The sequence below is a fragment of the Sus scrofa genome, chromosome 13 (genome assembly GCF_054392235.1).
Source record: "Sus scrofa isolate SSC_HxYL_T2T_F1_AM1 chromosome 13, Sscrofa_HxYL_maternal_Yorkshire_Landrace_v2.0, whole genome shotgun sequence".
Classification (NCBI taxonomy): Eukaryota; Metazoa; Chordata; class Mammalia; order Artiodactyla; family Suidae; genus Sus; species Sus scrofa.
In genome coordinates this window covers 43,608,832-43,626,912 of record NC_139395.1, presented here as the reverse complement: position 1 = coordinate 43,626,912, position 18,081 = coordinate 43,608,832, and the positions used below count along the sequence as shown (strand labels likewise).

Below are 18,081 nucleotides of genomic sequence, written 5' to 3'. Positions count from 1 at the left end.
CAGCTCACGGCAACGATGGATCCTAAACCCGCTGAGTGAGGCCAGGGATCGAACCCTCAACCTCGTGGTTTCTAGTCAGATTCATTTCCGCTGCGCCATAATGGGAACTCCTCTACCCCAAATCAGACCTGCAGGTGCCGCCCCATGACCTCCACCAAAGCCCATTTAAGGAGCTGAGTCCTTAGAACTGAAGAAATGCTATTCTCTCAAAAGACAGTAAAATGGAGATTATACTTAAAAAAAAAAAAAAAGAATTAAATATTAACCATATCACACAGAAATATTTGAATGAAAAACACATAAACTTAAAATAGATTAACCTTCAAATAAGAAATAGAAAAAAGGGGAAGGCTAGGCTACTGAGGTTTAAAAAACATTGAAATATACGCAAATTAGAAATAACAGTTGGTAAGCATATAAAGATTCACAAACTGTAAATTAAAGATTATCCAGACACAAAACTTATCTCTCTCATTTGTTTCTCATAGGGTTTGCCCTATGGTTATTTTCTATATGTAACATTTTTCTCAATATAATTTGATTCATCCATCATAAAGCATAACAGCAAAATAAATATCTATAAACCAACTATCTAACTTCAGAACAATATCAAAACCCTGAATCTAATTATCCATTCCTTCTTCATCCCATCCAACTGCCTTCTTGCCCAGAAACCTTGTGAAGACCATTCTCCTCAGTTTTTAGTTTCATTATATGCCACCCTGACTTAAAATCACACAGCTTGCTTTTGGTTTTATAAAAATGGCACTATATAACTTAACATAAATGTCAAGTCCTTGTTTATGCCCCCAGTAAGTACCTAGGAGTCATCCTTGTACTGCATGAAGCAGTAGTTCGTTCCTCTTCAGTGTTGTGTGCAATCTATAAGGACCATATCACAAGAGCCCTAATTCTTCTGTTGATGGAACTTGTGGTTAGAGTTTGCTCTAACAGAGGTGCTGTGAACGTTGTTGAAAAACCTCCGGATAGAATGTACCAGAGGGAAAGGCCTGGTAAATTCATAAGGAAATGCCAACTAATTTTCAAAATAGTGCTACTGAATGACACTAACAACATGACTTAATGATTCATCCCTCTCTATTACCTGTTACCATCAGGCGTAATAATGACTCATCTTGACCTCCCAACTCATAATCTTTTAAAATCCACCATGCTAGAAAAGACCTCAAAACTGTATTTATTCATTTATTCACCTGAATTATCTATTTAGAGCCAGGGCACAAAGATGAATCAGACATGAGTCTACCCTGAGAGAACTGAGGATGGCATGAATATGTCTGCTTTATGAATCATTCCCCTCTGACTACAAGATGAGTATCTATCCAGAAAGCATGGAAAGATCAAGAGGAAAATAAAAATCATGCAGAATCTCGACACCATGGCACAACTTTTAAAATGTCATTGTATTTACATCCAGTCGTTTAGTGACTCCCAGGGCCATTGCACTCCCACTTGGGATGCCCATTCCACACTGTCTCCTCAACTTCCAACTACTACTCACAGCTAATGGCACTGCTCCCAATTTTATTGTGCATGAAAATAAAAGCCAGCCTCATGCTCCCACCACATCTATCTACCAGCCTCCATGGGCACATACCTGCTTCCCTTCTACCACAGTGGATGAGGTGGATGGTGTATGAGCTGTTTGTGCCAGGCCTTTGACCTGTGCACTAGGTCCCACCCCATCATACACTCAAGGACGTTGCTGCAGCATGTGACTGCGCCCACCTTCAAAATCTTTCTTCCCAGCACCTGGTAACAGCCCCTATTTGGGGAGGAGAGTCGGGGGAGCAGGAACAAAACCTCCCTCTGTAATGGCCATTATGTAACCAACTAGCCGCATATAGGCTGATCAGACTCTCTGCTTGGAAACCTTATTTTCATTTGCTTCTGGAACATTGCCCTCACTTGATTGGTTCTCCTCGTCCTCACTGGCCTTTGTGGGTCATCTTATTTCTCCAACTTTAAATCTCAGAGTAACTCTATATGATGCATTCTTTCAGTTCACTTACTTTGGTTCCCCCACTTCAGAAGTCCTTTGCCCTCAGTGAGGCCTACAGTCAGTGGCTCTAGCACTTACTCTCTGGAATCCCCTTCAGGTGGTCTTCTCTTTCTCCACACTTTTTCTTCTATATATACATCCCCTCCTTTGATGAACCCATCCCACTTCATGGCTTTATTTATTTTATTTTATTTGTTATTTCCCCAATACAATTTTTTTCCCCTACTATACAGCAAATTTCATGGCTTTAAATGGGACCTCAAATTTATGTCTCAATTGTGGACTTCTTTTAACTCCAGTCCCATTAATCCATTTTCTTGACATCTCTACTTGGATATTTACAGAAATCTCAAGCTTAACATGTCCAAATGGAAGTCTGGGTACCTGGCCTCCCTCCCACCTTGATTCCTCCCCACTTCAGCAGATGGCTCCCTTCCACTTATTCTGGACAAAAATGTTCGGATTCATACTAACCTCTTTTCCATTCCTCATATACAAGTTATGAGGAACTCCTTCTAGAGGATTTAAAAACCTATCTAGAGCCTGACCATCACCTCCCACCTATATTCCTGAAATTGCTCCTAATTATTCTTTGTATCCTCCCCTGCTCACCTCTGGCTATTCTCCACGTCTCTGTCAGTGATCCTGTCTTACCAAGCCAATCCTCTACTCAAATCCCAATGATTTCTCATAACAGTAAAAGACAAAGCTTCTAAGGCCCTGCATGAGGTGGGCCCTGCTTCCACTCTGAACACAGCTCCCACTTCCCCTGTCCACTCTGCTCTATTTCCATTCTCTATTCTTGCTGATCTCTCCGTAAGTATGTGAAACATCTGACAATAGTTCTAGTCAAAAAGCTGAACTAGGGAGTTCTTGCAGTGGCTCAGCAGTAACAAACCTGACTAGAGCTGCGGTGTAGTTCAAAGACATGGCTTGGATCCTGTGTTGCTGTGTCTGTAGAGTAGGCTGGCAGCTGCCACTCCAATTGGACCCCTAGCCTAGAATTTCCATATGCCACAGGTACAGCCCAAAAAAGCAAAAACAAAAACAAAAAACAAAAAACAAAACCCACTAGACTCAACGAAAGCCAATGTAAACACTTAGATTTAAAGCTGAATGGATAAACTGTTTTTAAAATCACCTAGAAAAAGTGTTCTGTAATCTCATGTAATATTATTTGCCCATTCACAATCTCATTTTGGAATTACACACATACACACACACACAAATTGGCCCAACCCCTTAAGGCACTACCTAAATAGTACATTTGTTATTATTTTATCCTTAGGAGTTCCAGAGAGGGGAGGGAAAAACAAAAACTAGAAAAAATAAGAGCTTTTATCCTGACATCTTCTGATTTTTATTCCTCCACGACTGTGGAAAATATTTCCTGCCTGCTCTCCTCTTCTGCTTTTAAGTATAACAAGCATAGTAATTTAAGGAAATCATATTAATATAATGAACATAAATCCCAGACTGTTGTGTTAGTTAATAAAATTCTTTGGGGGTACTGGATAGAAAGACCCCTCAGTTTCTGCAGGGCAGAGTCTTGATTACAGGCACTCAGCAGCGCATGATGCTTACCCTCTAACAGCCAGCTCACTTTGCGTCCCTATTTTTATTATGATAGCTAGGATAAAGATAAGTTTTTTAAATGAACTAACAATTAGATAACCATTACTCATTCTGCATTTGTATTAATCTCCCCCACCCAACATTATTCTTTGTACATCATCTATTTTCATTTTTATGGGGCTATTTCAAATGGTAACTGTAATTTTTAATTGTAATTCTTCTCTTCAAGACGCTGGTCACCCTAGCTCCTGAGTCTACAGTCAACAGTCATACTCAAACTACTCTTCTTTATTGATACAAAGTCTAATAAAGCCAAGACATAGTAAGAATATTTCTTTTTTTAAACCACAGCTGCAGAACTCATGAACAAAAAGCGTGCGCATTATTCAGTCTAAAGAAACAATGGTCATTTACAACCAGCATTCTAAGATTTTACGTTAATGGGTTTGATATTATTATCAAAAGGAACTTCTACTAATTCTGAAATACTCTCCTCATGTAGTATTTGATTCTGTCTTTAGCCTTATAATAATATTTAAGTAAAGAATGCTAGAAAACTAAAAAGTAATATGTAAGGATACAGCCATGTAATACTGGAAGAGCAAACCGATGGACCTGGAATGAAGATATATGTTACATTTAGGAATAATTATACTGTAAAAATAAACAAAAAGAAGCACTATATAAAAATATTTACAGATGGAAATATACAAATACAACAAAGTAGCTTATGGTTAACTTTCAATTTTAAAGAAACTTCTCTAATGTAACATTATCTTTTCAATTAAAAAAATTAAGACGTACTATAATCATGTGGGCTTGAACATTTGCAGACTTTGGAACACTAACAAAACTACGGTGAAGTTGCAGAATGTTTCTCTCCCTCTTTTCAGTGTTTGCCTACAACAACTTCACTCCTCCAGGGAAAAGATATCCCCATGCTAAGTTTCTGCAGTTCAAACTACTTTTCCCCAAAAAAGCAAACTGAATGTCAAGAAATAAAGCCATCAGGCCAATCTACCTAGATTCAATACATGCTGTTTCGTAGCTGGGCCTCCTTGTTTACAACTCGTTTGTATAACTAGGGACAGAGGAAAGTGACATCTATGCGTGTCTCTCCTGGGTGACTGAAGGGAGTCACATCCCCATAGAAAAACAAATGCAGAGCTTTCCACTTGTCTGGGCAATGAGCTCTGGCCGCTAATTTCTACACTATTCATCTATCAAGACCCATCCTCTCTCTTACAGAAAGCAAGGTATATTTACTTAGGAATTTTTTTCTTTATTTTAGGATTCTATAGAAGATCAGGGTAAAATAATTAGGCTTCTTCAACCTAGAATGATGTGAGATCAAAGTTCATAAGTTATAAACAGAGTTAGATTAGAAATCTTTACCAAAATCCTTGGTGATTAGGTAGCCATTGTATAACATGTACTCAAATTAAAACTTGGATTGTTAACTAATAAGCTGGTTTATTTAGGGTACATTACCTCTGGCTGAGCAGAAAGTTCTCTTAGAAGATGACCATTCCATACAAACCGTTGGTCTGCCTAAAAGAGAGGATTTAAAATTAATAAAGTATCTCCTGCCAAGTTGAGCCTCTGCAGAAAGAAAACAATCAACGTCTCCACGTGGTGGCTAGAAGCAGGGGTCTTTGACATGCTCCAGAGAGAACTCCACTTCCCTTCCAATGTGTCCCTCCTTCAGGTATTTTTGTCTCGTTGCCTCAAGCCAAAGACGCTGGCCCAGACAGAAACCTGGGAGTCCTCAAAGGCTCCTCTTATGTCTGGTCCGTCATCAAGTCCTCAATTTCCTTCCAGATTCATCTCTTCTACATCTCCATTTCCACCATCCTTGGCCAGTACTTGACTGCAGCTCAACTACTGAAACAGCCTCCCTCTCAAGTCTTGGTCTGGCCCTTCACACCCTTCCTTGCATGCTTCAGGCAGTTCTCTAACATGACACATCTCCTGTCTTCTAGAAATTCTTCACTGGTTCGCCATCACCTAAAGAACCAAACTTTTACATGGCCTGACCAGGCGTGGAATCTGTGGTAGCCCTGCTTAACTCTCTGATCTCATCTCTGGCCTCCGAGTTTCAAATTATGAATACAGAAGCTCTCTCAATAACTCAGTAGATTAACCAACTCTCTCCATTCTATTCATAAAACAGACCAACAGCTACTCCCTTGACTCCCATCTGCAGCTGAGAGTCACAGGGAATGGCTTGTGACTCAGGCATAAGTTGAATGGTACACCTCCCAAGAGATCCAGGTGTGTATTCTCAATTGGGTTTGTGTCAGTTGCACCTGTCATTCATTATAACATAATTTAACTAAATACTCTATAAACCAAAGAAATATGACTGAGACTGCTATTTCAATAAAGTTGAATGATTTAGAATATAATTTGATAAAAGGCAAGTTGTTAAAAACAAAACTTCTCTTTTTTAATAGGCAAGAAATAGATTTATTAAGATAAGACACTTGTGAAAGATGCAAGCAGGCAGGCAAGGAGGCTCTCAAAACTTCTCTTGAATTAAAATAAAAATGGCAACAATGAAAGACAGAGAAACAGTATGGAGTTACCTGGTGACTCAGTGGGTTAAGGATATGGCATTGTGGCTGCTGCGGTGCAGCTTTGATTCCTGGCCCAGGAACTTCCACATGCTGCTAGCACAACCAAAAAATTCAAAAAAAATTTTTAAACAGAAGATATAACAATTGTAAATATATATGCACCCAACATAGAAGCACCACAATATATAAGGCAAATGTTAACAGCCATAAAAGGAGAAACCAACAGTAACATAATAATGTGGGGGACTTTAACACCCCACTGAACATTTCATCTGAGAGCAGCAGAATATACACTCTTCTCAAGTGCACATGGAACATTCTTCAGCATAGGGAATATCTTGGGCCACAGTTCAAGCCTCAGTAAAGTTAAGAAAACTGGAATTATCAAGCATCTTTTCCAACCAAACACTATGAGACTAGAAATCAACTACAAGAAAAAAGCAGCTAAAAAACCACAACACCTGGAAACTGAAAAATATGCTATTAAACTACTAATGGACCACTGAGGAAATTAAAGAGGAAATCAAAAAATAACTAGAGATAAATGACAACGAAAGCATGATGATCCAAAACCTATGGGATACAGCAAAAGCATTTCTAAGATGGAATTTTATAGCAATACAATCTCACCTCAGGAAACAAACAAAAAAAATCTCAAATAAACAACCTAACCCTACACCTAAAGCAACTAATCCAGAAGAAGAAACAAAACCACAAGTTAGTAGGAGGAAAGAAATCATATAGACAAGAGCAGAGGTAAATGAAAAGGAGACAAAATAGAGAAGATCAATGAGACCAAAAGTTGATTCTTTGAAAAGTTCAACATAATTGATAAACCTTTAGCCAGACTCATCAAGAAAAAAAGGGAGAGGATTCATTCACATCAATAAAATCAGAAATGAAAAAGGAGAAGTTACAACAGAAAGCATAAAAATACAAATGATCATAAGAACCTACTACAAGCAACTATATGCCAATAAAATGAATAACTTAGAAGAAATAAACAAATTCTTACAAAAGTATAACCTTCTAAGACTGAACCAAGAAGAAATAGAAAAGATGAATGGACCAATCACAAGTACTGAAATTGAAACTGTGATTTAAAAACTTCCAACAAAAAAAAAGTCCAGGACCGGATGGCTTCGCAGGCAAATTCTATCAAATATTTAGAGAAGAGTTAACACCTAACTACTCTTCTGAAATGCTTCCAAAAAATTGCAGGGGAAGAAATACTGCCAAGCTCATTTTATGAGGCCACCATCATCCTGATACCAAAACCAGACAAAGATACCACAAAAAAGAGAAAATTACAGGCCAATATCACTGATGAACACAGATGAAAAAATCCTCAACAAAATACTAGCAAACCCAATCCAACAATACATTAAAAGGATCATACACCATGGAGAAGTGGGATTTATCGAAGGGTTCTTCAATATCCACAAGTTAATCGGTATGATACACATTAACAAATTGAGGAATAAAAAACATGATCATATCAATAGATGCAGACAAGGGGGAGGGGGAGGGAATGGGAAGGATTGGGAATTGGGGGTTAATAGATGCAAACTATTGCCTTTGGAATGGATAAGCAATGAGATTCTGCTGTAGAACACTGGGAACTATATCTAGTCACTTATGATGGAGTATGATAATGTGAGAAAAAAGAATGTATACATGTATGTGTAACTGGGTCACTTTGCTGTACAGCAGAAAATTGACAGAACATTGTAAACCAGCTATAATGGAAAAAATTAAAATCACTATAAAAATTTTAAAAATAGATGCAGAAAAAGCTTGTGACAAAATTCAACACCAACTTTTGATAAAAACTCTCCAGAAATTAGGCAAAGAAGGAAACTACTACAACATAATAAAAGACATATATGACAAACCCACAGCTGACATCATTCTCAATGGTGAAAACCTGGAAGCATTTCTGCTAAGATGAGGAAAAAGACAAGGATGTCCACTTTCACCACTGTTATTCAACATACTTTTAGAAGTCCTAGCCACGACAATTAGAGGAGAAAAAGAAAAGCATTCTAAATTGGAAAAGTAAAACTGTCACTGTTTGCAGAAGTCATGATATTACATACACAGAAAATCATAACAATGCTACAAGTAAACTATCAGAACTCATCAATGTATTCGGTAGAGTTGCAGGATACAAACTTAAAACACAGCAATCTCCTGCACTCCTACACACTAACAAAAAAAACATCAGAAAGTGAATTTATGGAAACATTCCCAATTACCACTGCCTCAAAAAGAACGAAGTGGAGTTCCTGCTGTGACAAAGTAGGTTACGAACCCGACTGGTATCCATGAGGATACAGGTTTGATTCCTGGCCCTGCTCAGTGGGTTAAAGATCCAGTGTTGCTATAAGCTGTGGTGTAGGTCTCAGATGCAGCTTGTATCCCAAGTTGCTGTGGCTGTGGCTGGCAACTGCAGCTCTAAGTCAACCCCAAGCCTGGGAACTTGCATGTGCTGCAGGTGTGGCCCTCAAAAAAAAGAATGCAATACCTAGGAATAAACCTACCTAAAGAGCCAAAAGACCTGTATGTTGAAAACTACAAGACACTGATGAAAGAAATCAAAGAAGACACAAACAGACGGAAAGATACACACTATGCTTCTGGACTGGAAGAATCAATACTGTCAAAATGACTATACTACCAAAGGCAATCTACAGATTCAATGCAACCCCTATCAAATTACCAATGGCATTTTTCACAGAACTAGATCAAAATATTTTTGAATTTGTATGGAAACACAAATAGTCAAAGAAATCTTAAAAAGAAAAACGGAACTGTAATAATCAGTCCAAACTGCACTACAAAGCCACAATCATCAAACAGTATGGTCCTGGCACAAAAAGAGAAATACAGATCAGTGGAACAGGATAGAAAGGTCAGAGATAAACCCACCTAGCTATGGTCAACTAACCTATGACAAAAGAGGCAAGAATGTACAAATGGAGGAAAGATAGTCTCTTCAATAAGTGGTGCTGGGAAAACTGGACAGCTACATATAAAAGAGTGAAATTAGAACATTCTCTAAAACCATACACAAAAATAAACTCAAAATGGATTAAAGGAGTTCTCTTGTGGTGCAGTGGAGCTGGTATTGTCACTGCAGTGGCCCAGATCACTGTTATGACACAGGTTTGAACCCTGGCCTGGGAATTACTACGTGCTGTGGGTGCAATCGAAAAAAAAAAAAAAAAATGGATTAAGTACCTAAACATAAGACTGGATATTATAAAACTAGAGGAAAACATAGGGAGAACACTCTCTGACATAAATCACAGCAGTATCCTTTTGGATCCAAGTCCTAGAGTAATGAAAATAAAAACAAAAATAAAAAATAAACAAAGTAAACCTAAAAGCTTTTGCAAAGCAAGGAAACCATTTAAAAAAAAAAAAAGAAGAAGAAGACAACCCTCGGAATGGAAGAAAATCTCTGCAAATGAAGCAACTGACAAGGGATTAATCTCCAAAATACAGAAACATTTCACACAGATTTACATCAAAAAAATAAAAAACCCAATCAAAAAATGACCAGAGATCTAAATAGGCATTTCTCCAAAGACAGACAGATGGCCAAAAAACACATGAAAAGAAGCTCAAAAATAAAAACAAAAATAAACCAATGGGACCTAATCAAACTGACAAGCTTTTGCACAGCAAAGGAAACCATAAAAAACCCAAAAAAGACAACCTACTGAATAGGAGAAAATAGTTTCAAATGATGCAACAGACAAGGACTTAATCTCCAAAATATACAAACAACTTATACAACTCAACAGCAAAAAAACAACCCAGATGAAAAATGGGCAAAGACTCGAACAGACATTTCTTCAAAGAAGATATACAGATGGCCAACAAGCACATGAAAAAATGCTCAACATCACTAATCACTAGAGAAATGCAAATCAAAACTACAAGGAGCTACTACCTCACACCAATCAGGATGGCCATCATTAACAAGTCAACAAATAACAAATGCTAGAGAAGGTGTGGAGAAAAGGGTACCCTCCTAAACTGTTGGTAGGAATGTAAACTGGTATAACCCACCATGGAAAACAGTATGGAGGTACCTCAGAAAACTAAATATGGAACTACCATATGACCCAGTAATACCACTCCTGGGCATATAACCAGACAAAACTTTCACTGAAAAAGATACATGCACCCCTGTGTTCACTGTAGCACTATTCACCATAGCCAATGCATGGAAACAATCTAAATGTCCATCGGCAGATGAATGGATTAAGAAGATGTGGTACTATACACAATGGAATACTACTCAGCCATAAAAAGAACAAGATAATGCCATTTGCAGCAACATGGATGGAACCAGAGACTCTCATACTAAATGAATTAAGCCAGAAAGAGAAAGACAAATACCATGATATCACTTATATCTGGACTCTAATAAAGGCACAAATGAACCTATCTACAGAAAAGAAACAAACTCATGGACTTGGAGAGCAGATTTGTGGTTGCCAAGGGGAAGGGAGAAAAAAGTAGGATAGAATGGGAGTTTTGGGTTAGTATATGAAAACTATTGCATTTGGAGTGGATAGCAATGAGATCCTGCTGTATAGCACAGAGAACTATATCTAGTCACTTGTGATGACACATGATGGAGAATAATGTGAAAAAAAGAATGTGTATATGTATATGTATGACTGGGTCACTTTGCTGTACAGCAGAAAAACTGACAGAACATTGTAAATCAACTATAACAGAAAAAATAAAAATCTTACAAAAAATAAAGTAGCTCAACATCACTAATTGTTAGAGAAATGCAAAACAAAATTATAAATGAGGTATCACCTCACACCAGTCAGAATGGCCACCATCAAAAAGTCCTCAATAAATGCTGGAGAGGGTGTAGAGAAAAGGGAACCCTCTTACACTGCTGGTGGGAATGGAAACTGGTGCAACCATGATAGCGGACAGTAAGGAGATTCCTCAAAAAACCAAAAATAGAACTAACATATGACCCAGCAATCCCATGCCTGGGCATATATACAGAGAAAACATAACTAGAAAAGGTACATGCACACCTATGTTTACTGCAGCAGTATTTACAATGGCCAAGACATGGAAACATCCTAAATGTCCATCAATAGAGGAATGAATAAAGAAAATGTAGTACATATATACACAATAGAATATTACTCAGCCATAAAAAAGAATGAAATTAATGCCATTTGCTGCAGCATGGATGGACCTAGAGATTATCACAGCAAGTAAAGTTTATCAGACAGAGAAAGATGAATACCATATAATAACACTTACGTGTAGAATCTAAGAAAAAATGATACAAGGGAACGTCTTTATAGAACAGAAACAAACTCACAGATTTCAAAACCAATCTTACAGTTACCATGGGCTAAACTTATGGGGAGGGAGGAAATGGGAGGATGGGCGTAGCACATACACACTACTGTACAGAATAGATAATTAACAAGAACCTACTCCATGGCACGGGGAAATCTACTCAATGGTTTGTAATAACCTATATGAAAAAAGAACAGATATATACATATGTACGTGTGTATACAAGTGATTAACTTTGCTATATGCCTGAAACTAATACAACATTATAAGTCAACTATACTCCAATAAAATTTTTTTACAAAAGTCAGTGGGTTGATAAAGACACTCTAAAAATCTTAAAATTTTTTTTTTTCTTTTTTAGGGCCACACTTGCAGCACATGGAAGTTCCCAGGCTAGGGGTCGAATTGGAGCTGCAGCTGCCAGCCTACGCCACAGCCTGCAGCAACACTAGATCCCTAACACACTGACTGAGGCCAGGGATCGAACCCACATCCTCATGTATACTAGCAGTTGGGTTCTCAATCTGCTGAACCACAATGGGAACTCTCTAAAATTTTTTTTAAAAAAAGATAGAGAAGCAGTAAAAACCTACAGGATTCTGCAAATTAATTGCTTTGTCAAATCTTTAAAGAGAATCAAACTGGAAAGCATTTATGGATATACTTTATACAGGAAAGACAACCAGGAATCAAGGAACCGAAAACAAAGCAAAGCTTATGATGCTACATCAAAAAATTGACCAATGTAAAATTTTATGTTTTGAGATAAAATGTTTACATTTGTATTTAAAATGTAACCAAAGGAGTTCCCGTCATGGTGCAGTGGTTCATGAATCTGACTAGGAACCATGAGGTTGCAGGTTCGATCCCTGGCCTTGCTCAGTGGGTTAAGGATCTGGCGTTGCTGTGAGCTGTGGTGTAGGTTGCAGATGCGGCTCGGATCCCGCGTTGCTGTGGCTCTGGTGTAGGCTGGCAGCTGCAGCTCCGACTGGACCCCTAGCCTGGGAACCTCCATATGTCATGGGTGCAGCCCTAGAAAAGACAAAAAAAACGTACCCGAAAAATTCTCTCCCATCCCAATAGATGAGATGGCTTCTTCCTTTTACCCTATCACCGCCACTGCCTCGGTCTGGAACCCTCCCTCTCCCATTACCCCCTGACCAATTCACTGTTAAGTCTCAGCTCAAAAATCACCTTCCTCTGTAAAGCTGTCCGTGACTCCCCCAGACAGAGTGAGTCCCACCTTCCTTCAGGATCCCACCACACTTTGGTACATATCTCTGTGACAGCAAGTGTTCCTTGTTCTGTGGTTGCTTGAACTCCTACTTTCCTAGTAGACTAAATATCCCCACAAGGCCCCTAGGGGCATGTCTTTTCATTCTGTGTTTCTGCGGCTAATACAGTGCCTGGTACATAGGCATTTGAGAGACATTTCACAGCAAATAGAGACTGTAGCAACTGCTTTTAAAAGAGTCTCCAGGAGTTCCTGTTGTGGCGCAGTGGTTAACGAATCCGACTAGGAACCATGAGGTTGCGGGCTCGGTCCCTGCCCTTGCTCAGTGGGTTACCGATCCGGCATTGCCGTGAGCTGTGGTGTAGGTTGCAGACGCGACTCGGATCCCGTGTTGCTGTGGCTCTGGCGTAGGCCGGCGGCTACAGCTCCGATTAGACCCCTAGCCTGGGAACCTCCATATGCCACGGAAGCGGCCCAAAGAAATAGCAAAAAAAAAAAAAAAAAAAAAAAGAGTCTCCATAGTTAAAAGCCAAATTTCTTTGATTTACTTAGCTGACATCTAAACTTACACCTAAGCCTACATATAATTTTATAAGATTAGACTATAAAACCCTTTTTAAAAAAACCAGTCAATTAAAATATTAATTTAGGTTGAATTATATGAAATTTTCACTTTTATGGTCAAATGGTCAATTAGTGGCAATTTCATATGGTCCAACCTAAAAGATAACCAACACCAACTTTTAAAATTCTGTCTGCTCCCTAAATATATCTACTTTTGTTAATAAAAAAAAAAAAATCAAGGCAGCACTTATCTAGGTTCCTGAACAGCAGAAATTTTAAATTGAAATCATTTGAGGTCTAGTTTTAAGGATACAATTACCTTAATTTAAAAAAGCAAAAAATAACCCAAACCCCCACCTTAAAAAAAGCATATTTTTCAAGTTCTTAATAAGCTGTTACTTTTCTAGTTGTAAAAACTATAAATACTACCACTGCATAAAGAATATTACACGTTAGAACATTAATTTTACAAGCATAATTATGTAGCTAATGCTAATAACTATAGAACACCAAGATCTAGGAAATTACAAACATGTGTTTAGGCCAGATTTCTAAAAATAGACACACAGGGTTCTTAATCCTGTTTGTGTAACATGCACAGATCCTAGGGTCCTGAATTTGGAATTGTGATGTATATTTGAAACATGATATGTTTTCAAAGCCCCATACATGATCCTAACAAAGCCAGGACTGAGAAAAATCAATATATATTTTCATAGATGAAACAGAGACACGTTCCTTAAAATTAAACACACACACACAAAATCAGTAAGTAATAATAAACCAAAGGTAAAGCTTACCCTTTCCAAGAGACTCATTTCCTGGAATTCTGGACTAGTGTTGGACAGCCGCTGCAAAGTATGGGTCAAATCATACGTCGTTGAAAAGTAAAACCCGTCCACACTCAAGACATGGTTTATCATTGCTAGGAAAGTTTTATTATCTTGTAACTGTAAACAAAGGAGAGAAAACAATCAGTCCACCTCATACTTGAAAAGGAATCTATCAGCATGACAAAAGAGTGAAAAATAAAAACCTGTAACTGCAGCCCTGTTAAAGCCACTGGCACAAAGACTGGTAAAGAGGATGCTCACCATTTCCCCAGGTCCTGGGACAGTTCCTGGCACGTGGCCATTGCTAGACAGCATAGGGGATTATAATCATTGATTAGGTAGAACTCCTTCCTATTGGTGTCCTTCATAATTTTTACTCTAAAGGGCAGAAGAGTGATTTTAACAAAACACCACCACCTTAGGTTATGACCTACTGTGTACCTCAAGTTGTAAAAACATGGGGGGAGCATAATGTTGGTAAAGTCAAACTATTCCTTTTACTTTGTCCAAAGCATCCCAACTCTATGTGTGTCTGTGTGTGTAGCTACAACACTGTGCTAGTACTTCTCTACTAGAAACCTGAATATCCACAAGGCTTTACATAGATTCTTTTTCATCTTCACAGAAGCACTTTGCTGGTTTAGCATAATTATCCTCATTTGATGAAGGAAAAACATAAACTCCATGAGAGGCCCAGTAGTACAGATAGTCAATAACAAGAGATTAATACCATCTTCATTCCTAAGAAAGTTTACTGGCTTAGCCAAGTTGGGAAGTAAAATGGAATTCTTTATTTTTCTTTTCAAGCAAAGATTGAAAAGAAACATCGAGGAGAGAGAGAAGGGGCCAAGATGGTAAAAGAGGAAAACCGTGAGCTCACCTCTCACAGGCACACCAAATTTACAATTACTACAAGCTATCTATGAAAACAACCTGAAGACTAGTAGAAGAGATTTTCTACAACTAAAGATATAAAGAAGGAACTACAATGAGACGGTTAGGAGGACTAAGACCCACACTGCCAGGCAGGCAACCCACAAATAAAAAATATAAACAGATTTATTACCAGTAATGAAATTGAATCAGTGATCAAAAAAACTATCCACAAAAGTCCAGGACCAAATGGATTCACAGGTGAATTATACCAAATATTTAAAGAAGTGTTAAAAATATAATAGAAGTCAATAAGAATAATAAGTAAACCCCTACCCTCAAGCTATTCGAAAAAATTGAAGAGCAAGAAATATTTCCCAACTCCATGAGGCCAGCATCACCCTGATAGCAAAACCAGATAAAGTCACCACAAAGAAAGAAAATTGTAGGCCAATAACAATATCGAACACAGATGCAAAAATCTCCAACAAAATATTAGCAAATCAAATTCAACAATATATTTAAAAGATAGTTCCCATTGTGGCTTATGGGTTAAGAACTCAACTAGTATCCATGAGGATTTAGGTTCAGTCCCTGGCCTCACTCAGTGGGTTAAGGATCTGACATTGCTGCAAGCTGTGGCAGAGGTCACAGATGTGGCTCAGACCGGTGTTGCAGTGGCTGTGGTGCAGGCCAGCAGCTGCAGCTCCAATTCAACCCCTAGTCTGAGAACTTCCATATGCTGTGGGTGTGACCCAAAAGAGGAAAAAAAAAAAGATCATACACCATGATCAAGTATTATTGATTCCAGGGATGGAAGGATGGTTTAGTATCCACAAATCCCAATCAATATGATATACTACATTAACAAACTGAAGAATAAAAATCATATGATCATCTCAGCAGATGCAGAAAAAGCTTTTTACAAAATTCAATATCCATTTCTGATAAAAGCTCTCAGCAAAGTAGGTATGGGGAAACACACCTTAACGTAATAAAGACTATATATGACAACATCAAACTCAATAGCAAAAAGCTGAAAGCATTTCCTCTAAGATCAGGAATAAGTCAAGGATGCCCATTCTCAACATTTAGATGTCCTAGCCATAGCAATTAGACACGAAAAAGAAATAAAAGGAATCCAAACTGAAAAGGAAGTAAAACCATCACTGTCTGGAGATGACATGACACTATGTATAGCAAATACTAATGATGCCACCGAAAACCTAGTAGAATAAATGAATTTAGTAAAATGGCAGCATATAAAAATAATATATAGAAATCTGTTGCATTTCTACACACTAACGGTGAGCTAACAGTAAGAGAAAATATGAAGACAATCCCATTTACAACTGCATAAAAAAGAATACCTAAGACTAAATCTAACCAGGGTGGTAAAAGACCTGTACCTGTAAGAAACACATTGACGAAAGAAATTAAAAATGACAGAAAGAGACTCAGAGAGAACAAATTCAAGGTTGCCAGTGGGGTTAGGGGTAGGAAGAATAAATTAAATAGGCACGGGAGATTAAGAGATATAAGCCTCCGGGAGTTGGGAGTTCCCATTGTAGCTCAGTGGGTTAAGAACCCAACTAGTACCGATGAAGATGCAGGTGCGATCTCTAGCCTTGCTCAGTGAGTTAAGGATCCAGTATTGCTGTGAGCTGTGGTGTAGGTTGCAGATATGGCTCGAATCTGGCATAGCTATAGCTTTGGCTGTGGCAATGTCCAGCACTGCAGCTCCAATTCAACCCTTAGCCTGGGAACTCCCATTTGCCACAGATGCAGAAAAAAAAAAAAAAAAGATACAAACTTTCCGTTATAGAATAAATAAGTCATGGAGATATAATGTACAGTCTAGGGAATACTGTCAATAGCAGTATAGTAAATCTGTATGGTCACAAACTGTAACTAGACTTATCCTGGTGATCAAATTCTAATGTATATTAATATTGAATTACTATGTTGTACACCTGAAACTAATATAATACTGTAAGTTAATTATACTTCAATGAGAAAGGAAGATCCAACAAGAGTAATACTTATATTTATTTTTCTTTTTTTAAAAGATAAAATTTATTTATTTATTATTTGGCCCCATGTGTATCTGCTTGATGTGGGATCGCAGCTCTGAGACCAGGAATTGAACCTGGGCTGCAGCAGTGAAAGCACCAAGTCCTAACTACTAGACTACCAGGGAACTCTTCATATTTATTTTCTGATAATCATATTCTTTTTGCCTTTTTTTTTTTTTAAGGCCACACCTGCAGCCTGAAGTTCCTGGGCTAGGAGTTATATCAGAGCTACAGGCCTATTCCACAGCCACGACAACAATGGATCTGAGCCACAATTGCAATTTACACCACAGCTTGTGGCAATGCTGGACCCTTAACCCACCAAGCAAGGCCAGGCATTGAACCCGCATCCTCACAGACCCTATGTCAGGTTCTTGACGAGCTGAACCACAACAGGAACTCTTCTGATAATCATTTTAGCTGGCTTTCCCCAATGAACACTAAGATTGCTATTTGTTTTTATCCTTGTTTTTAAAAGTAATATTTTTTTTTTTTTTTGCTTTGTAGGGCTGCACCAATGGCATATGGAAGTTCCCAGGCTAGGGGTCAAATCGGAGCTCCAGCTGAGGCCTAAACCGCAGCCATGGCAACGCAGGATCCAATCCACATCTGCAACCTACACCACAGCTCTCAGCAATGCCAGATCCTTAACCCACTGAGCGAGGCCAGGGATCAAACCTGCGTCCTCACAGACACTAGACAGGTTAGTTACTACTGAGCCATGATGGGAATTCCCTAAAAGTAATTTTTAAGTTTAGTAATGTTTAATGTTTATCAAATGATTAACATGTTAATCTATATGTTATAAATATACATGTTACAAAATTTTTAATTTGGCCTCAGACATTAAAAAAAAAAGTATAGGAGTTCCCGTCGTGGTGCAGTGGTTAACGAATCCGACTAGGAACCATGAGGTTGCGGGTTTGATCCCTGCCCGTGCTCAGTGGGTTAACGATCCGGCATTGCCGTG

General features: G+C 38.3%; 1 protein-coding gene across 10 annotated transcripts in view; it reads right to left on the bottom strand.

Annotated features, from left to right (window-relative positions):
* SACM1L (SAC1 like phosphatidylinositide phosphatase) overlaps positions 1 to 18,081 on the bottom strand; it is an 89,402-nt gene that overhangs the window by 38,231 nt on the left and 33,090 nt on the right. For 4 of the 10 annotated variants that reach the window (XR_002337508.2, XR_002337509.2, XM_084988045.1 and 1 more), the window contains exons 5-7: positions 14,131 to 14,280; positions 5,090 to 5,149; positions 4,180 to 4,213 (exon numbers count right to left, since the gene is read on the bottom strand). Coding sequence is in view for 2 of the 10 variants with exons in the window: in XM_003358405.6 (XP_003358453.3) it covers positions 4,180 to 4,213; positions 5,090 to 5,149; positions 14,131 to 14,280 (244 nt within the window). In the remaining 8 variants the exon portion in view is untranslated. Of the gene's footprint in view, positions 1 to 820; positions 1,011 to 3,607; positions 4,214 to 5,089; positions 5,150 to 14,130; positions 14,281 to 18,081 lie in introns of those variants that run through there. The other 6 variants (XR_014822950.1, XR_014822951.1, XR_014822949.1 and 3 more) reach the window with 3 other exon arrangements.